This window comes from Trichinella spiralis (genome assembly GCF_000181795.1).
Source record: "Trichinella spiralis strain ISS 195 chromosome Unknown Scfld9, whole genome shotgun sequence".
NCBI classification, from domain to species: domain Eukaryota; kingdom Metazoa; phylum Nematoda; class Enoplea; order Trichinellida; family Trichinellidae; genus Trichinella; species Trichinella spiralis.
Window position 1 is genome coordinate 6,179,192 of NW_003526948.1, and position 20,732 is coordinate 6,199,923.

Genomic DNA, 20,732 nt, shown 5'->3' on the forward strand with positions numbered 1-20,732 from the left:
TTTTGATTTTCCTTGAGCTAAAGTACATGCAAAATTAATTTTACATACACTATTTCTATTATATTTCTAATTTCATACCCACTGGCTGCTTCGGAATCTGATGATCGAACCGATAATTTACTCCATATTCGAAATTTTCCAAAATGCACCTCCTGCCTTAAATACATGTAAAATGAGGCACAGTGAGCATAATTCGTATGATTTGTAATTTCTTACCCAACGGCAGAGCTGCTCGACTTCTGTGTTGTACCTTTTTCATTACCAAATTTATGTTTAGCATCGTATTGAGCAATCACAGCTCTTCTCTTTCTACAATAAACGTAGAATAAAATTTATAAGCATTATTCCAATGATTTGTAAGTTTTTACTCTAGCCCTGTTCTAAGCACTCTTTCAAAAGAAGTTTCTTTGCGGATATGATGCCCACGAATAGCCTGCAATGCCAAATAATCACAATAAACGTTAAGTTTAATAAAAATGTATAGTTTAAGATATATACAAAATTACTATAAATACGGGTTTACATTCATCTGCTTAATAAATTGAAAACTGTTCAAGAAATTCAGAAAATCATGTAAAAAGAAGCAAAGTTTATGAATTATTAACAGAATGAAACATGCAAGACACCTTTTCGATTTATAAATTTTCAGCTAAAACGGATATTACAATGAAATTGCTAAATGCAGTCCGCTTCGCAAAAATCTAATAAATAGAACAGAAATATTACCATAATTAATAAGGAGCAGCCAAACACAATTATTATCAGCACAATGATAATTAGGGCCATTTGGAAAGCAAGGCTATTTGTTATTAGCCGAATATAAATCTCCACAGTAGACAATTCTGAAATTGAATAATATTTGCAAATTCCCTTGGTTTTGCATGAATTAAACTTACTTTTTTCACAAAACGTTCCTTCGTATTTATAGGAGCAATCACATTTATATGCATTGTTCGTGACTTGAAGACATGCTGCATCATTTTGACAAAGTGCTTTTTCACAGCTGCCAATTTCTGTAAATGTCAAAAAAAATGCACAAATTACACTTACTATTAAACACTTCCTTTAAATATAATGATCAGAAAACAATTTATGAAAGAAATAAAAATATACTGCTCAATCAAGTAACTTACTCAGTTCGCAGTTAGTACCAAAAAACTGATCATCACATTCACATACATTGCCTGATTGAAGCAAAACGCAAACTCCTTCATTTAGGCACTGCTCATTTGATTGACACACTTCGACAACTGAAATATAGGTTTGAAATCAATGTAAACAGCATATTCAGAGGGATGTACAGTGTAGAAAGGAAGTGCATATTCGCTCATTGCTGATATTAATTACAATAAAAAGTAAAATAAAAAATGACGTAATTACCATCGGTGCAGTTCATTCCTGAAAAACCGTTGGTACAATGACATCTATAATTCCCTCTGTAGTTGCGGCAGGTGCCTCCATTTAGACACCATTTGCGCTCACTGCATAAATCTGCAGCTGAAATATTAAATTACAGATTAAACTCGCTACTTTAACAACAGTCAAAATAAAAATTACTTCAAAACTTAAAATCCTCCATTAAAAACTTTACACTGATAATATATGCAATTTTTTTTAAAGTATTACTTTCTTCACAAAATTCGCCAAACTGCTCACTACGCAAACAAACGCATACAAGCTCAATTTCTGTCGCTTTCACCTGTCCCTTTTGCCGTTCGCATTTCTCTTTGAACGTTTCATATTCAATCCTAATATACTTGGAGAGATCGCAAACTACAAAGTCCTCTTTGGTCTCCTTGCAACATGAATCTTCCGCTCCATCGCAACTTTTATTTTCTGATACCATATCCAGCGTAGGACGATACCTATTGGAAACAACTTTACCACACGTTTGTGATACAATGGACCACTCAGTCCATGTTCCTGCGCAAGGGCACAAGCATGATTCTCCGTAATTTCGTTCTTCACAGTCCCTTCCATAGGGATGTTCTTTTTCAGATATCACTTCGTAAGTGAATTCTTTACAATCTCCGGCTTCCAATAAATAAGTACAGTTTTCAACTCTAGTTTCGTTGCAATCCGTGTATTCGTCGTTCTGACAAATAAATACATCACATTTCATGTCATCACAGTCGTATATATGGTCGTTTGATAAATTCCATGTTAAGAATGTTGAATTTAAAAGTAAACATCGGCAATAACTGCCGTGCGACAAGTCAGGAAAATTAGCAAGAAGTGTGCTTTCATATGTGAGCACGGAAACTCTTTCATCACAATCAGTATTATTACAACACCCCTTCTCCGCACATTTAAACAACATACCGTCAACTGTACCATTTCCGTTAGATATGTATTCATACGGATAACCATCACATGATAGTCTCTCGGTTTGCCCGCACTTTTCAACGTGAACATTTTGCTTCACTGTAATATTGTTTTCAAAGATTCGGACCCCAGGATGTATTAGAATATTCGATGCTACAGCTTGTTTAAAATTGACACCATCAAGCATTTGCAATTTCTGAGAATCAGTGAAAGACAGTAGTTTTCCGCCTTTGAAGGATCTCGAACAGAATCGATGTAAATCCTCGATAGTGACTTGTCCATAAACTTTTTTGACTTCGAACATATCGACTACTGTTAGGCATCCGCCATCATCTAATTTTCTTCCTCCATAATTATCCCACGTGCTGGAAACCGGGCAACCTCCATCAGCACTTCCTCCCATAAGTAACCAGATTACTGACACGACCAGTGAAACTTTAGTCACCGCCATCAGCACAGTCTAAAAATATTCTGTTTAAATATCAAATATGTGATGATTTCTAGATGAATAAAATAAACTGCATCAGAAACTGATGAAAGTATTAACGGGACTTTATTAAACAATAAATGTTTCCCTTCTAATCAAATAAAAGTTTACCATCAGAAATTCAACTGAAGTAAAGCTTTAGAAAAATATAAATATTCAGCGGTTTTGAAAAAAAGCCTAGTTTATTATAAGTACATTTATAGAAAAATTGCACTGTAGAACAAATTCAGGTCAATCAACAAAGAAATTAATAAATTAGAAATGGAATAATTTCTTTCTCTCAGTAACCATGATTATTTATTCATCAAAATATCTAAAAATACTACTTACCAAATTTGATCGGAGAGAACTTAGGCAAAAAAGACACTTCATCGCAGTCAAAACGAGAAAATAATGAAATCTTCTTATATCATGCCATTTATAATGAAGACACTTTAAAATGTAAGATACATTTTAAAGAGCCTTTTAAAGTTCATTGTTTAAAGTTCCTTTCACAAGTTTAAACATTTTTGTTAAATTCAAATTACATGATTTTGAAAAAATATGATTTGTCTTCAATGTTTATTGGTATAAAAAAATAAAAACAACAGTGTTCAAAATTATTTGCAAATTTTTCGAATTACCAACCTATATTTAAAAAAATCAAGTTCAATTGAAAATTGAAGATCGTGTCGATTGACGATCGCAAAAACTGTGCAAATATTGTTATTCACAACAACTCATATTGTAGCGTTTTCCTAAAAAATAAAAAACACAGAAAATTGTAAGATCTAGGTCACTTCTAAATCAAGTACGTTACTACAACAGACAGACATACATACACACACACACCAAAGAAGCACAACAAGATCCCTACTGTATTTATCGGATATTCATGGGAAGTTCTTATTTTTTTAACAGATTAAGTACCTATGCTACATCTTCTTTTTCGCTTCACCTTTTCTTGAGTTGGCAATATTATGTATTCTTGCCATTTTTCCGGAGTATAGCGCTTGCAACTGCTGCGGCTCAGACTTTCTTCGTTTAAAGTGCTACTTTGCTGCCTGTGTCATTCTCCTCGGATCGGTTTGGCTCATCCATAGCGCCATTCCGCTTCGTTAGTTGATCCGCATGCTTCCGGTTTCTTTCTCCTGCCACGAGTACTTCATAAGACAATTCTGCTGTCTGATGATCTATGATTCCTGGGCTCCATCCTTTATTCAGCTCATTCTTTACCCACAATTCTTCTCCTATCCTGAATTCTCTGCTCTTGCTCTTCCTATCGTGATACATTTTCTGCTTCCATATTTCGATATCTCTTTGGGTGTTCAAATCCGGCTTAGTTCGGTCTAACAGTGCCGGTAATCTTTTTCCCACCTGTAATTCTGCCGGAGATCGTCCTGTTGTCTTGTGTGGTGTATTTCTATATGATAATAATAATTTCTGAACTCGCCACTTATCTTAACTTCATCTTTTTTCGATGCACGCATTCTTCTTGTATATGCTCTTATAAATCAGTGTCTAACTCACTCTCTGTCTAACTCTGTCTAACTCTCTCTTTGTATTTCTCTCTATCTAACTCACTCACTCTCTCTCTCTCTCTCTATCTAACTCACTTTGTCTAACTCTCTCTCTGTCTCTCTCTGTCTAACTCTCTCTATCAAACTCACTCTCTGCCTAACTCTCTCTAGTCTAACTCACTCTCCTGAAACGCCTCTTCTTCTACTATCACTGTTATGTGAACCATTTATAGTGATTTAGTGAACCAATAATCAAATCACTGATTTGCATAGTCAATAAATAACCCTCTGGTAACGTTATTCGGTTACCTGAAGTGTAGTACACTTCGATGTTGAGGCAGCTCTCTCTCTCTCTTCTCTAGAAATGTAGTTTATGATGGGCAGGAAACTAAAATATCGAAGCCTCTTGCATATATCTCATTCATTACAGATTGCTGTTAACTTATGAAACATCTTGTAAAATAATTCCTGATAAATCTCAAGTTAAATTAGAAATGAAATTCTATATGTTATACGTGCAGCATAAATAAGATGTAAGACTAAATTACCGTTTGAATTTCTATTCTCAGCTGTATTTTGAGGTCAATTACGAAGTATTTCAAAAAAACGGAACTTATAATTGTAATCCAGCTTTCATCGTTGTGGTCTACTTTATTTTTCTGTTTTTCTAAATTACGAGAAATTGATTTCGATAAAATGAAATGAAATACGTTTGCAAGCCACACACCGTTAGCCTAAGGCGCATTCGCACACAGAACAACTCCCTTTTATACCTTTGTGCTTTTAATTAGGAATAGCATCTGTTTTTAATTTGCATTTCAATCGCATTATTGGTAGAATGTGACTGAACAAGTATTTACAAAAGAAATACGACATCTAGAAAATGTCCAACGCAACCCATGATTATTATTTTATAGCAATTACTTTTCATTCAATTCGTTTTATAACTTTTCATTGAAAATAATTTGAATTTTGATGATAAAACATGCTAAAGTACTGAATCGTTTTAATGGGACAAGTTGTAGAATGATTGTAATACTGTAAGCATGCAAGTCAGTCAAGCAATCCAACGCTCTGTTATTGAAAAGAGTATTTTGAGAACAAATTAATCTGCATATTCGAGAGAAACAACCCTGGTATAGCGTTATTCGCTCACTTGCTTGATTGTACTAAAATTCCATGCCGAAACACATTTTTGCAGAAAATAAGTTTCAATCTTGTAATCTCGAAAATGTGACTTAAGAAATTCAAATCGAAATAATCACTAATCGAAAATATGAAAACATTTTAAATATATTTATTTTCAGTTATATATTATTCATGGTTCTGCTATTAAATAATTCATTATCAGCTATAATTTCTCATCTCAGCTACATCTAATTCAAAACCGTGCAATTTACTTGGACAAACGATTTCTGATGATTAAGGTAGACTTATTTTTATGTGCTTTGAGCAAATTCCATTAAGCAACAAATTACTTGAAATGTGCATGAGATTTATCCCAAAATGACCATACATAAGAATATGATTCTTCAGAATTCCACTTAGAATAATTAAGTGAATACAGAAAAAGTGTATCTGATAGGACTGTATTTATTTAAAAAAAGCAAATATAATTCAAGACAATCAACTAAAATATTTTACATCTACGTAACAATTCATTATGAATGGCAATTATGATAAACGCCGTTTCCTTCTCATTTTATTATTAAAAACAATACATTTCACCAATCAACTATTTTTAACAATCACACAAACTGTTCTTTAACACTACTATCAACTAGGAAATAGCACTGTATAAAAAGAACAATAATGCAAACGTGCAGGAAAAACTAATTAACAAGAAATTAAATTTTATATTGTAAAGCCTGGAATAAAAAATGTAAAAATGAATAAAAGAAGAGCTTACTTGATGGATGTACTGAAATAAACGTGGTTCACGGCCATTCTGTTTTCTGATCACCAATTTCGATGTACCTTTATTTGATTTTTCCATTTCTGTCCTGTGCAAATCTTCTCGAGATTGTAGGATCTTCCTTGTTCATCCTGTTGTCTCATAATTTGAACTTATTGCATGTGATTGATTGCATTGCATTTCAGCAACTGTTGCGTACATCATTGAAAACGACCAAAAGCTGACAGTTCATCAGTAGCTTTGAACAGTATTGAATTAAAATTCCAAAAATTCACAAATCATTATGGTCGATTATCACTGGATGGAGGGTAGCATTTCATTGCGCAATGCAACTTCATCATCGACGTTATCGTTGGCAGTTAAGCTGAGCACAAAACGCTGTAAAATTAATTTTCAAATTCTACCGTTATCAACTAAAAATTTATAAAATAATACCCTACAGATTAAGGGAAGAAAAAAACATTTGTACAAAAAGCTAGAAGAAGAACAAGCAATACAGTATTGATTAAATTTTCAAGTATTAATTTATGAACAGCAAAAGTCGACGGATGAATTATTAAATTTTATTAGATATTGTTCAATTTGATACATCATAAAATTGAAGCCCAAATAAAATGCATTTGATTAAAAGAAAATGTTCAATAACAGCCGATACTGCTTTTCAAATGGACAAATAAAATACTGATCAAATAAATTTCTTCCTCCTGCTCCGTCAACAGCATTAGCGAGCGTATGATATAAAGCGTTTATTGAGCCGAATAGCAGAGCAGAATAATTGTAAAGAGCAACTGTAAAATGACGCACAAACAAAATTATTATACAGCATTGTTCAGATAACGACCGAAGTTGAGCTGAACGCTCAGAACAAATTGACCATTCTTTTCCTTTGCCGATGATGTTGTCTAAGCTTTCTTGCTGTATGTTGGTTGGCTTGTCTCTCTCTCTCTCTTTCTGTTCACCAAACAGTTTTCGATGACCACCGATAACAAACATTTTTGGTATCAATCTTATCCATATCTGCTCACGCTTCAACACATCCATCACAACAATCATTCACAGTTGAACAACATAACATTTGTGAAATAAAGTGAAAAAAATAGCAAAAGTACAGTTTTTCAAATAAACAGTCAAAAGTTTTGAAAAAATATTTTTCTATATTGCAATAATTTCCAGTAGAAACATTTTCACAAAAATGACATGCTTAAATATGACTTTTTTGTCACTACTAAATGATTACCTATTCGTTGAGAGAATCGCATAATTGTAAATTGTATGCATATATATGCAACAATCAACTACTGCCATATCGGTTGCTATTTTTCAAATGTTCAACAATTTTTCCAAAAATGAACAACATTGAACTGAAAAAGTTGAAAAGTTTCATTTCTGCACAAATAATTAGCCATCAGTGAACAGAAAAAGCGAATGATTCATTCTCATCATCTTGAAATAGTTGTTTCAAAAATGCGTGAATAAATGTTTAAAAAAATTAAAAGTTCATTCAAAGAGTGTTTTTAATTGCTTAATTCATCATGTTAATTATTCAAAAGATTGCTATAATTGATTTCGATTTGATGAACAATTGGTGTGTCCTTGCGCTTGTCATGGAGAAAATATTTTCCAACGTATTGACCAATTTACAGCTCCAAAAATTACCAATAATAAATTATTTTATTGAAAAAAAAATTACAAAATCACTTTCTTATTTGTTCTTATTATTGTTTTATTTCCGTATATTTCATTTACTGTTTTCAAATAGCGTGCTTTTCAGCTTTCAATAGCAATACAGTCATTATTGTTCAGATAAATAAATACCATTGTAAATTTGAATAATTTCAGTGTAAATCTTTCAGGATTTGTTCAATTAACAAGCATAAAATGAATGTGACTAATGGAAAATGGAAGAATAATGCTTAACAATGGAAAAAATGAAATGCAGCGACAAAAAATATTAAATATTTTCATGAGGAACAAAATAAAAAAAAGGAAATTTAATATAATTTTTTCAATACATACACTCTTAGTACAGCGTAAAAATGATAAGGTTTGGTGCTATTGTTTGGATATTTTGATTTAATAGCATCAAAATAATGGTCATTTGAAATGTAGTTTGTTGCTGAAGCAAATGTACAAATTGCAACAACATGTTTTGAAATTAAAATTTCACGAAAATACACACATTCATTCATTCATTCATTCAGTGAATATACGGCTATGAATATGTACATATATACATATATATGGCTTGATAAAAATGCAATCTTACACAAGTGCAGTGGCAAATTTCACTTATCAGAGCAACCGCAGAATTGGAAGAAGAATTATACGAATGCAAAATTAGCATTATTTGTATATTTTGTGTTATTTTTCAATTGATCACCTGTCATCAGTTTGTAGTGGAAGTTCGAAATTTAGTCAAGTTCACTGACTGATCTGACCAAGTAGCACAAGCAGTACGTGCACTGGTTGATCGTCGGTCCGAGAAATCTTCTCGAAATGAACTAATAATAATGATAATAATTATTAATTGCTTGATGAACAAACACCAACGAACCCGCACGCTATTTTCTGGCTTGTCGTGGCGGAAAATTCTCTCACGTGTGCTTCGAGCGTGCGTTCGAGTTGTCGTCGTCCTTGTGTGGCAGAAAAAAGTAGTAATAATTTCACGTCAGCGTCCTTGTGACGACTGGAGTCGGCAGAACAACAAAAAGCCAACAGTGGAAAAGAACCAAGCACCCGCTGAGGGTGCCCATTTGAACAACGTCCTCTGGATATTCTTATGGAAATCGTTCGCTTCGCTCAAGGACCTCGACAAGGCGAAAAAGTGATAAAACGACAAAAAGTATGCTTTGAGTGTAGCGGAGATGCGCACAGATGAAAGCACCGAAAAAATGCCAATATATCGAACAAACGGGGCTAACAACAAGGTGGTATTGGCCACCAACAAGGTGAGCAGAAGTATTTCGATACTCGAGGGCGTGCGGGCACGAAAAGAGGAAAGAGGCTGCGACGCTCCAATTTCTCAACCCCACCAACAAAAAGCCCCCCCCCCTTTTCCCCCATGGACTGGTCCATGTCGGGAAATGAAAAAAATCCCGTCTAGATTTCCGCTCACTTCAACCTCTGTTCGAAGAACTTTGTCACAAATGATTGTTCTTGTCATCTATGCCCTTCAAAAGTAGGGCCATCAATTTTCAAATTAAACCGGACAAATGACGCTGTTGCATTGAGGTGGCAATAATCGTCGCTTTCTCCAATGATTTGTCATTTGAATTTATTTTCGGCGGACCGCTGCTTATAAAGAGTCTATTCGCCGACTTTCTCCCCAGTTTCAAGCGTGTTGCCGCCATGGTTCACCTTCTGTCGTTGTTTTTCCCTTTCGTTGGCCTGTCGATAGTTGCCCAAGCAGCCAAAGGTAGAACATCCGCGTGGCATTTGAATGAAAATTAGTAACATTTTTTTTCTTCATCTTTCATGTAGATTGTGATGGCACTTTGCGCTTCGATGTATTGAACACCGTCGACGACAGGGAAATATTCTCTCACCGACTAACTGATTCTCTGGAAGACTGTGTCAAAACGTGCTATTCAAAAAGTGATTTCTGTTTCTCAGTTTTGTTCATGCCGTCCAAAACCGGGAAGCACCAGTGTCTTTTGTCATATCATGCAGCTTACATGTGCTCCAAGCGCAAACTCATCTCAGAATATCCGCCCGTTCAAGAACCAACACTAGTTGAATGCATCCGTTGCGTAGGATCAGCCGAAACAAAAGGTACGACAAATCCTTTACGGACTATTTTGGTTTTACCTTTGGATTTTGTAAATTGAAAAATATGCACTGTTGCATATTTTTTATACGACCCAATATAATAAGCAAAATGCAGAAACGCATATGACTTGTTGAAAAATATTTAAAATTTGAGTTCCAATATGCGTATATATATACATAATTGAAAAGTTACACGTGCATTTTGCAACAATGCAAGCATGATGCCGTGCATTGTATTTGTGCTTTGGTGGAATCGGTGAAATTTGAGATACATTTAAAAACTTTGTTATAATGAAAATAATGTTTCAAAAAATCAGCATTGTCATAGTTTCATTTGTAGGAAAAGAAGCAAAAAAAGTTACAACCATGAGTACACCAAGACCAACAGTGACTGAATCAGAAGAGAGTGAAATAATTGAAATTAAAACTGAAACTGCCGAAGCAACTACAGAAGCAACCACTACAGTAGAAGAAGAAGAAGAAGAAGAAACAACAGTAGCAGAAGAGCTGGAAACAACTACAACAGAAAAGTCGACAATGACTACAGAACAAGAAACTGAAACAGCGGCTACAACGGCTGAACTTGTAACAGAAACGGAAGAAGAATCTGAAATTACACCTGAACTTGAAACGATCCCAACACAAGATGCTAATTTCAGTACAACATTAGAAATTACAACTGAAGAAGAGACCAAATTCACACCAGAATCCAGCACTGCTGCTGCTGCTGCTGCTGCTGCTAACACGACCACTTCAGTTAAAGCAGCAACAGATCAGAGTGAAGAAGAAAGTGGAGAAATGATTGGAGAAAGTGAAAAGTCGGATGAAAATCCAGAAAACAACAACAACAATACTGTTGTTGATGAAATTGTCGAATCAAGCGCCGAATCTGAAACTAAATCTGAAGAAACGATCGAGAAATTTACACCGGAAATTGCATTAGAAGGTTCTGCAGAAGGAACGACAGAAGATTTGATCGGCAGTTCAGGAATGAAGATCGACGAAAATGAACGTATGTGCCCGTTTTGTTTTCAAACTGTATAGTTTTATCATTAGCAACAAATGCACACATTAATTAATACGATGATTTAGCTGTTGAGTGATTTTTGAAAATAAGTTTTAACCAACTAATAGTTAAGAGGTACTTTATAGCGTTTTTTGAGATTTTTTTTGCATGTTTGCACAATTGCAAAACTGCGGTAGACTTTTACCGTTGAACGACGATGTTTGCAGAGCGATGTAGCATAGCATGTTTAAAAGTTCTCTAGGACAAGGCCGTAATCATGGTACAGCAGACCAGTTAGTGTTGGTTTTATTGATTAACATCAGTATTTCGTCAAATGAGAAATCATGCATGCATGCATTCATGCGAAATTTGCTTATCAAGATTATTACTTGATTAGAATTTTGATAACTTTTCCCCATTTCAAAAGAAAAAAGATCATCGTAATTTTTCCCCAATTGTATAAATAAATATACAATCAGTGAACAAGCAATCAGCCGTAGCAATACAAATTGTGCTGAAATCTTTTACGCTACGCTATTTGCAACGACTTGAATTTGCATATATATTAATTTTTAATTTCAATTTTAAATTGCACTGAAACAACAACAAAGTTCGTTCAATTTAAAATAAGCAAAATGAAAAAAAACAATAATTTTTGTACAATCTAGATTGAAAGATAATAAAATTTACATTAACCCTATTCTACTATTACCGTGCAATTTGTAGAAAGTTTATTATTATTATTTGTTTTGCATACTTTTAGGTGCTAACAGTACAACTGACGACCACACCTTGAAAGAAATAATGGAATCAGAAATTGCATTTGTTACAGAAGAATTGGAATACGAAGGTTAGTTAATTAATTAACCCATAATTCTATTTTCTTTTTCATCTTACTGTTATTAATTAGTTGTAAATTTCCACTAAGAGTAATAGTACAAAAGTTTGGATCCATTTTTAAGAATTAGCACTACAGGTAGCTTTAACGTGTTAGCTTGTTGGATGTTGGATTATTAAAGACTGAATAATAATAATTCGAAAGTTTTGGCTAATGAAGAGAAGAAATTAATCTTACTTTCACAAAAATGCATAGCAAATTTCCCTGACCTTAATTTTAAAATGGAAAGTGATTTTTGGATAAAAATCTAGTTACAAACAAGGCTAGCTGGCCGCCTGCCTGCCTGCTGGTGTTTCATATCATCCCAATGCATTGGGTCGAAACACCAACTCCGTTACATTGGAATGTTACGGTCATTTGTAGGCAATATAATGGAGCTCCAATTTTCATCATCCCATACTGGAAAATTTTTATTTATCTGTGTGAAGACTTTTTGAAATATTTATTCAACACGCTTCATCTTTCTTACCAACCACTTTTCACTGATAAAGATTTGTCTGACACTTCAGACGACAGAAAGCATGACACAGAAATAAGTGACATTGATTTATGGTTGTTTGTACACAGTGAACAGAATTCCACGAAAAAAGCATAGTTAATCGAATCTGCAAATTTAATAATATTTTGAGAAACATTTATTTCTAATTTAATTTAATTTAATTCTTTAATTTTAACCAAATTTTTAATTAAATTAAATTTCTCATGTTTTACTTTTTGCAGAATTTAAAGAGCCAGCCAAAGGCAAAGAAACTACCAGTGCTCTAGGATCTGACGAGTTAGAGGTCGATGAACTATTGAGAACCAGTAACAGAAAACAATGAATATTGATTGCCGTTAATGTTTTGCTTTAAACTGATGTTTTTTTAGCTGTTCAAAAAATTTCAAAAAAACCTGACGATCATGATTTTACCGACAGCGACGAAAACGTAGACGAAATATTCGCCGACAACAGTACCGCTACAATCCCAAGTACGAACAAAGAGTGTAAGTTCACCAATGCTTTTGAAACTTGCTACCACCAAAATGAGATAATAAGAAAAACTAATTTACGTTTGTTGCTTTCATTTTTGATGATTCATTTGTTAATCAGTATCATGCAGCAGTTTAATTTCGAAAAAATAGAATGAGACAAAAAAGTTGAAAATGCTCAATTTAGTTAGCCTGATTTTAAAAAAATGATTTGTTTAAGCATTGCGCAAAAAGGAAGATCGTGATTTTGTTGATTCGATTGAAAGAGCGATGGCCTTTGAGCACGATGCATCACCTGAGACAGTCCAAACTGCCGTTTCAAACGGTTAGTAATGCACAGTATTATTTGCATCTTGAACAAACTAACTAACTAATTGGGCACAACAATTCTGCTTAAATTAAATTAAATTAAATATTTTCTCGCTAGTTATTTTTTTCCATTTCTCGAAACCAACCCAACAAGTAGATCAATGTAAAAAGTATATAATGTGAAAAAGGATTTCGAAATTTTTGAAAAGTATCCATTTGTATAATATGTAATATAGTCGGTTGTTTGTTGATAAATTAGGATCAGACGAATCTGGCGATGCGGGGCATAATGAACAGAAAGAAGTGGAAATTATCGACAACGAAGACGACGACAATGACAACGAAGAAGAATTAAACAATGAACAATCGTCCTCTTTGATTATTCATGATAAAAAGCCAAATTTTGATCTGAAATCAAATTTCGACCAACAAACTGCCGTTTCAAATCAACCGAAAGCTTTGTGCACTGATGGATTGAGCTTTCAGACCAAATTGGCCAGCTCACATTCCGGTATTGTTTATTCACAAGAAGCCCCGGCTAATAGTACTCAGGACTGTGTTGAAATCTGCCATGCACGACGTTGTTCGTCGGGTGTGTTTTTGAAGCCTGTCTTGTCTGGTGAAGCTGGCAGCTGTTTGATGGCTTTTGGAGGAGAAACTTGCGATGAGGATCTCGAAAGGATCACTCGTTACGACGGTCCATCTCCAGTGGAAATCCACTGCATTCGATGTGGTATGGTGTTCATCAGTTGACAATTGAATGACAAATAACATTAGTTGGTTTTGTTGTTTTTTGTGCAGGATCTTACTCGCTAGATTCGAAACCACAGATAAGCAAAATTCCCGACAAAACAATTTCCAGTGAAATTAAAAGTATTGGTGAATTCAATTTGAAACTGCATATAGCTATGTTTCATTTTGATTTTTTCAGATCTTGCAAAAGAAGATAAGCAAATCACTACTGTTCCAGATGTGAAAACCAAATTACAATCCAAAGCGCAACAAAGTGAGCAAAATTGTTGTATATTATTATTATTATTATCTGAAGCAATACTGAAAAACTTTAAAATGAAAATTCAAAACTATCTAAAGCAACTATTTCATTTTGATTATCCAATTGAACAGAATATCCAATTTCTTCACACACACACACACACTACATATAATATTTTCGAAATTCAATTTCTCATTGTTGTTAAGGTTGTGCCGGTAGAATAACTTTCGAAGTGGTAGAACCGAATCGACACAGAAAAGGTGACTTTGTTACACATGAACTGGCAAGATCCGTAGCCGACTGTGCTCGCATTTGCTTTGAACGTGGATGCACAGTAGCCGGCTTTAGTCAAGCGTCAGTCGAAACCGACCCAAGCTTCTGTTTGCTTTCATTCAAAACTGACACGTGCTCAGGATTGAGCCGCGTTGATCAACTGAAATCTGCCGAACATTCCGTACAAATACAGTGCATTCGATGTGGTAAGTGGAAATTGATTTTTGCGGTACAAACTGACCGATTGATTGATTGATTGATTGATTTTAATCGATTGTTGATGGGTATATTTTTGAATTTTCAAGAAACAGCGTCAACATCTGCTGAAAAATCTGACAAACAACCAGAAACTGCAGCAAAAGAGAGCACCATTGTAGCAGTGACAACAGAATCTGCGAAAATTGTTACCGAATGTGAGGGTGAAAATTGTACACCTGCCTCTTCCAGTAGTACATCAAGTGAAGAAACAACAAGCAGCGAATTGATCAAAAAAGAACGATCTAGGGTTCCTGAAAAGGAAAGTAAGACTTTTGCAATTATAATCGATCCCATCATAATGTTGATTTCACAGAAAAAAAACGCAAGTTCCACAGCGTTTGTTGTTGTCGGCACGAGTTGATTGATTTTGAATATTTTCTTAGAATGTTCCAACGATTTGTCCTTCCAAGTTTTCCAACCTGGTGAACGACAAACAGTCAATTTCACGTCAGATCGTCGCAGTGAATCTGCTGCCCACTGTGCCCGTCTTTGCTACGAATCCGAAACTTGTGAACTGGCCGCATACATCGCAGCCCCGAAAGGTTTGTCATCAGGAGTTTGTCTGTTGTCCGAAGATGCCGGCTATTGTGAATCGAATGCTGAACACGTTGTCCAGCACAGCAGCGTTTCTCCGTTCCTCATCACATGCATCACTTGTTCCAGTAGGTTGAGCACGAGCAAGTCTCAGAATGAACAGTTGTCAGTATGCGCAATTTTAACGACGTTATTCAATTGCAGAATGCACTTTCAACGTCAAAAATTACGTCCCGGTGAAACAAGACGATGCTGCTTGGGATACGTTTTTTGACGACTTTGAAATGCAAGTGGACGCGAAAAATGTGCACGAATGCGCTGAAAAGTGCGCCAGCCGACGATGCACTTTAGCCGTCTACAGTGGTCAAACGAAGCACGGAAACTGTCTGATGACAATAAAAGCGAATCGATCCTGTGGAACCGAAAAATCCCACGAAATTGTCGATACAAGCGGCAAGTTGCCGGTGCTCATCGACTGTGTCCAATGTGCCGCCGCCTAGTTGTGCCCCACGGGCAACAACACCGCGCTACTGCATCCCCACGGCATGACTCCCCCCGCTGGCTAACAGAATCGCTCAACAGCTTTAGCATTAAGCTTTTGTTTTGTTCAATTGATAAGTTTTATCATTTTCCTTTGCTGCCAATATATACATATATATATATATATATATATTAATTTCTTACTACATCCACTAATGCTGTTCTAAAAGCAAAATTTTTTTCAAAATGGTTATCGGTTTCTATTAGGAAGCGCTCTCTAACAAACTAGCTGCTGTTATGCTACAATATTCAACATGTTACAAATAAATAAATATTCACTAGCCAAAGTTGTTCGTTGTCGCTTGTGTGCTTTCGAAAAATTTCCAAATCCTTCACCAGTGGTACATTTATTTGCTTTTTGTTTTACACTACAGTATGGTTGGTTATCACTGAGAGAAATGGAATTTTTTGGTTCTTTTTTGAATAACAATCAAATCAAAACTGTGTTTATGGAAATTGAAGAATCGGAAAGAAATGAAATGCAAAACTGAGCTCGTCTAAAATCTAATTCTCAACTTCTGCTTGAACAAGCTAATGAAGAGAACAAAATTTTTTTTTTCTGAAATTTTCATCCTGCTAAACAATGCTCGTTTGCAATATTTTATCGTCCCATTTATTATAACCAAAAATTCACGGCTCTTCGAGTTGCACGTCAATATGTTTACACTGGTGGAATATTTATTATATTTGCTGTGCTCGATATTTAAAGTTTTCCAAACAAACAACGATCATTTTTCAATTAGAGCCGCACCGAATGCGCTTGAAAACTTGAAAACCCTTGACGAAAAAGAAACTCAAACATTTGACAAAAAACTTAGCAAATGATAACTTGGCTTATGTTGCTACACAATGCCAGTGACACCTGTCACTGTGTGAAAGCTAATTATAAGCAGCTTTTGCGGCAATAAATCTTTCAATATCACTGTACAATATGCAAATAAATATGCACATTTATATCAATGTGATTGATAAATTGTTTTAGATAATAAAAAATGAAAATATTTTGTACATGTTGTATATTTAAAATCACTATTTGAAATGGAATAATACTGCGTAAAATTATCGACAGACAACGTTGTTCACTATTATTTTTCTTCCATGAAAAAGATTCGTTTTATTGTTCGTGAATTTTAATATATTCTCACGTGAGCAACGTGTAGCATTTGAAAATAACTTCTCCTTGTAAAAATAAATGTTCTCAAGCATGTTTTCAATTTAAAATGATAACTTTTTGCATGGTGCAAAAAAGAAAGGTTGTAAATTTTGATATTTCAAAGCTTTCTCCTCATAGCATCTGAATCAAACTGGACATGCAACGAGCACACAGTCGATGACAAGCAGTCAGTTAGTTGCTCATTCATGCTTCACGACTGAGAAAATGTTTTCATACAAATGCAAACAAATACTTTGAAAAATTAAAATAATTGTGCAAATTTAGCCACATATAACAGAAAAGAATTTTGAAAATAATAAAAACAAAAACAAGCATTCTAAAATTAACTAGCAAGCGGTGAAAACAATGTTATGCCACATACAAACATATATATATATGCCCATGCAGAGATGAAAGACAAAAACTTTACATATTATTTGCATAAGTAATAGTAATTGTGAAAATATTTTCAGTGAAATAATTTTCCAGTGCTTTTGCTCTAGAGTGTTCTAATTCGTTTTATATGAGCTATAATATTCAATGAATAGTTTTCACAATTAAATAAACAATAGACAATTAATTATAATAATCAGTCAAAACAAGTAAGAATAATCGATCGCTGTGCACACTACTAAAATTCATCATATTGCACATCACAATGCGGTTCACTTCTTTGCACAATATATATGCATACGCATAACGTTAGTTAGTTCACAAGCAAATATTACTACTACTACTACTACTACTACTCATTGTTCCCCCCCCCCCAAGTTTCAGAAAGCACACGTAATAAACATTTATTTTTACACTGATTTATGTGGAAAGAAGCATTAACTTGTTATCGATGTTGTGAAAATGAAACTTCAAGTTAATTTATTTTTGATAAAATGACAAATTAAATAAACCTGACACAAATGTATGGGATTGATGATCACTTTGCAGTTGTAGAAGATTGTTTGCCGCTTGTATTTCTTGTCATGCCATCAATCTGCGTTGTTCTTTTTGCCATCGCCGTGTCACTTTTGCTGATAACATTCAGCAATAAAATGTCATCACGGCGTGGAATCTGCGACATTACCGTTGAAAACTGTGAATTCAAACTGTGAGCTGAGACTGCTTCCACAAAAGCTGTCATGGCAATGTCTGCTGTTGTGTCAAGTTGGCTTTTTCCTGTTATTTTCACGACGACGTTAGCCGCACTGGTACAAAATTATCAAACGAATAAACCCGGCCAAGAACTCGAACGAGCCTGCTACAACGATGTCGGCTGTTTCGACAATGTCGGAAGCTTCAAACACATGAAAGTGCTACCCCAATCGCCGAACGAGATCAACACCACATTTCTACTTTTCACCCCAGAAAGCAAAACCAACGGTACCATTCTGACGAAAACGTTGCTACTGAGCAATGCAAAAACTGAACAAGTCAATTGGAAAAACGACATGTTCGTATTGGTGCACGGATTTGGTCAGTTTCCATTCTGGATGGCACCAATGAAAGATGCCCTTGTTGACCAGGTTTGAATAATTTGGTGAAAAGTCGAAAAGTTAATTAAAGCGTTTCTGCTTTACTGTATTGTGCAATTTCAGAATAACAATGTCATTATTGTGAACTGGACTAGCGGATCAGTTGGACCCAATTATTATCAAGCTGCCAGCAATACACGTGTTGTGGGAGCTGTATTGGCAGATTTTGTCAGCACTTTGGTGAAGTCGTTGAAAATTTCATTAAATCGCCTAACTCTTGTTGGCTTCAGTCTCGGAGCCCACGCATGTGGGTTTGCAGGCAAAAATTTAAGCGGACTCAGTCGCATAGTTGGCAAGTGGATGAATGCTTTAACATTTAGAGAAAAAAAAGAAAAACATGCTGTTCAATGAAGAATTTTCTTTTCACAGGTCTTGATCCAGCGGGTCCACTGTTCTCTGGAAAAGAATCTGAGGCTCGCCTTGACTCCAGCGATGCAGAATTTGTTCAGTGCATTCATACAAATGGTCAGAGTTTCTTCAGAGGGGGTTTGGGCTCTGTTCAGCCTATGGGTCATGTGGACTTTTACGCCAACGGAGGTCTTGTACAAAGTGGATGTGCTGACGGTTTGGAAGAAATCATTCTCGACCTTTTCCACCTCAATGGTAAAACTTACAAAACCGAATTCATGCAAAATATTTACTTTTCTTGGCAATTATCCGCTCATGTTTAGGAACTATTCTCGAAGAGCTCACCTGCAGTCACAGTCAAGCACCTGTACTGTACATCGAAACAATCAAGTCTTCCAGTTTTTCACAAGCATGCCAATTCACTTCAGTGAGCTGTGACTCACCGAACAGTTGGTTTCAAGGCAAATGTTTCAACTGCATAGCTAACGGTGATTTACCTGCCTTTGGTTATAAATTAACAGAGCAAAAACAGTTCAAAGGACAGTACTATTTTACAACGTTGCCAAAAAATAAGCACCACGAAACCTACTGTGGTATGTGTGTCGTTTGCTTGCAAATGCTTCACCACGTACACCGAACAACAATACATTAAAACACTTGTAGGGAAACAATATGGCTTCAACATTATACCCGATCAAGCGGTCAAAGGTTCAATAACGCTCACATTAATGTTCAGCAATTTGCATTCCATGAATTTCACCTTCCAACAGTAAGCCTATCTACCACGCATGCATACACATTCTGACACTACACGACAAGTATAACTGTTAAATTTCCTTTTCAGCATCGATGAAACTCTCGAAGAAAACAGTCATGCAATTAAAATTAGTGCCGTTCCAGAATTTTATCCGGAAATAACAAACATTACCATTATTTACGAAAAATATTCCAGCTGGATTTGGAAAAATGGACCTGACGAATGGGTATTGAAATCGCTCAGCTTGTTGGACATGGAATGCAACATGTAAGTTTGCGGTATAATTTTTCCTTTTTACCTTTTGCTCTTTTGAATTGCACAATTGTACCCATTCGATATATATACATATATACACGATTAAGCGAACAGAAAAAAAACAGAATATTAGCTCGTTAATTGAACAATTGACGCATTTTTCGATATCTGACTGAAAAACTTAAAAAAAAGTACTTGATACTTGCTTCCCTCTTCAAAATCACTTATACACCGTAAAATTAATGCTAGTATTTTTCACTTTTTGATATGTTCGTTCGTATTTAAAAACATTTCAATAAACGTGAAATATAAATTTAAATCAATCATAAGTTTCAAGTTGTCAACATTGTTTTCGATTTTATTATTATGTAGTTGAATGGTATAATGTACAACGTGCAAATTTAGTCAGTCCTAATGTTCAAAAATTATCGAAAAGAGGAAAAAACGTTTTTCTCCCTATTTTAGACACGAAGTGAATCCGAACGTACTGGTCATCAACAAAATGGCTACAACAGTGGACATGTGAGACAGATGTTGTGCAACAACATGTCTGGTAAAAAATAAAAAATCAAAATATCGCCAAATGTCATAAATGGAGAAAAATGAAAAGCCAAAATATATAGTCCGTGTCAATGTGTGTTCCTTATTTTCAGTTTCACGTTCATGTACTGTTGTTAGTTTGCTATTCATTTATGTCATGCGAAACAAACACGAACAGTAGTAATTGTTCATCTCTCAGTTGAAACTTCCTTTAAAATGGGTAAACAATTACACATGTGTATGTACGATATATGCATAATAAAATGAATAAATAAATAAATATGCAGTACGAATCAGTAATGTTCAGCATGGCAAAATATGCACCATATGGGCACATTAAAAATGAAGGAAAGAAAAGGAAAAACAAAAGCACAACTA

At 34.8% G+C, this 20,732-nt stretch overlaps 4 protein-coding genes across 4 annotated transcripts; 2 read left to right on the forward strand and 2 right to left on the reverse strand.

Moving 5' to 3' along the window:
• Nucleotides 1-675: 675 nt before the first annotated feature.
• On the reverse strand, nucleotides 676-4,084 carry Tsp_10614 (conserved hypothetical protein). The gene is made up of 7 exons (XM_003372307.1): nucleotides 3,848-4,084; nucleotides 3,143-3,244; nucleotides 1,627-2,785; nucleotides 1,381-1,497; nucleotides 1,134-1,250; nucleotides 897-1,013; nucleotides 676-842 (listed from the first exon to the last, which is right to left on the reverse strand). Exons 1-7 carry the CDS (start codon nucleotides 4,082-4,084, stop codon nucleotides 676-678), a joined length of 2,016 nt encoding a protein of 671 aa, XP_003372355.1.
• A 2,436-nt stretch (nucleotides 4,085-6,520) lies between these two features.
• Nucleotides 6,521-7,279, reverse strand: Tsp_10613 (hypothetical protein). Its single transcript, XM_003372308.1, has 2 exons — nucleotides 6,909-7,279; nucleotides 6,521-6,590 (listed from the first exon to the last, which is right to left on the reverse strand). Exons 1-2 carry the CDS (start codon nucleotides 7,277-7,279, stop codon nucleotides 6,521-6,523), a joined length of 441 nt encoding a protein of 146 aa, XP_003372356.1.
• Nucleotides 7,280-9,574: 2,295 nt separating this feature from the next.
• On the forward strand, nucleotides 9,575-15,735 carry Tsp_10612 (conserved hypothetical protein). Its single transcript, XM_003372309.1, has 13 exons — nucleotides 9,575-9,641; nucleotides 9,707-9,997; nucleotides 10,335-10,459; nucleotides 10,772-11,006; nucleotides 11,764-11,850; nucleotides 12,766-12,882; nucleotides 13,088-13,192; nucleotides 13,436-13,909; nucleotides 14,108-14,182; nucleotides 14,377-14,649; nucleotides 14,749-14,964; nucleotides 15,085-15,363; nucleotides 15,440-15,735. The coding sequence occupies exons 1-13, from the start codon at nucleotides 9,575-9,577 to the stop codon at nucleotides 15,733-15,735; spliced, it is 2,640 nt and encodes an 879-aa protein (XP_003372357.1).
• A 2,326-nt stretch (nucleotides 15,736-18,061) lies between these two features.
• Tsp_10611 (triacylglycerol lipase superfamily) lies at nucleotides 18,062-20,694 on the forward strand. The gene is given in 9 exon segments (XM_003372310.1): nucleotides 18,062-18,445; nucleotides 18,518-18,734; nucleotides 18,824-19,057; nucleotides 19,126-19,395; nucleotides 19,466-19,571; nucleotides 19,647-19,826; nucleotides 20,152-20,260; nucleotides 20,280-20,367; nucleotides 20,642-20,694. 9 exon segments carry the CDS (start codon nucleotides 18,062-18,064, stop codon nucleotides 20,692-20,694), a joined length of 1,641 nt encoding a protein of 546 aa, XP_003372358.1.
• The last annotated feature ends 38 nt before the right edge of the window (nucleotides 20,695-20,732 follow it).

Bases quoted from the DNA above. Each gene is read 5' to 3' on its own strand.
- Tsp_10614 (XM_003372307.1), bottom strand. From the start codon at position 4,084: ATGTATCACGATAGGAAGAGCAAGAGCAGAGAATTCAGGATAGGAGAA. The intron at 3,245-3,847 runs GTAGCACTTTAA...TACATTTTAAAG, and splicing joins AGAATGACACAGGCAGCAAA to TGTCTTCATTATAAATGGCA. The intron at 1,498-1,626 runs GTAATACTTTAA...TTAATATTTCAG, and splicing joins TGGCGAATTTTGTGAAGAAA to CTGCAGATTTATGCAGTGAG.
- Tsp_10613 (XM_003372308.1), bottom strand. From the start codon at position 7,279: ATGATTGTTGTGATGGATGTGTTGAAGCGTGAGCAGATATGGATAAGA. The intron at 6,591-6,908 runs GTATTTTATTTG...TTTTGTGCTCAG, and splicing joins GGAAGAAATTTATTTGATCA to CTTAACTGCCAACGATAACG.
- Tsp_10612 (XM_003372309.1), top strand. From the start codon at position 9,575: ATGGTTCACCTTCTGTCGTTGTTTTTCCCTTTCGTTGGCCTGTCGATA. The intron at 9,642-9,706 runs GTAGAACATCCG...TCTTTCATGTAG, and splicing joins AGTTGCCCAAGCAGCCAAAG to ATTGTGATGGCACTTTGCGC. The intron at 13,193-13,435 runs GTTAGTAATGCA...TTGATAAATTAG, and splicing joins CCAAACTGCCGTTTCAAACG to GATCAGACGAATCTGGCGAT.
- Tsp_10611 (XM_003372310.1), top strand. From the start codon at position 18,062: ATGGCAATGTCTGCTGTTGTGTCAAGTTGGCTTTTTCCTGTTATTTTC. The intron at 18,446-18,517 runs GTTTGAATAATT...GTGCAATTTCAG, and splicing joins AAGATGCCCTTGTTGACCAG to AATAACAATGTCATTATTGT. The intron at 19,827-20,151 runs GTAAGTTTGCGG...ATAAGTTTCAAG, and splicing joins TTGGACATGGAATGCAACAT to TTGTCAACATTGTTTTCGAT.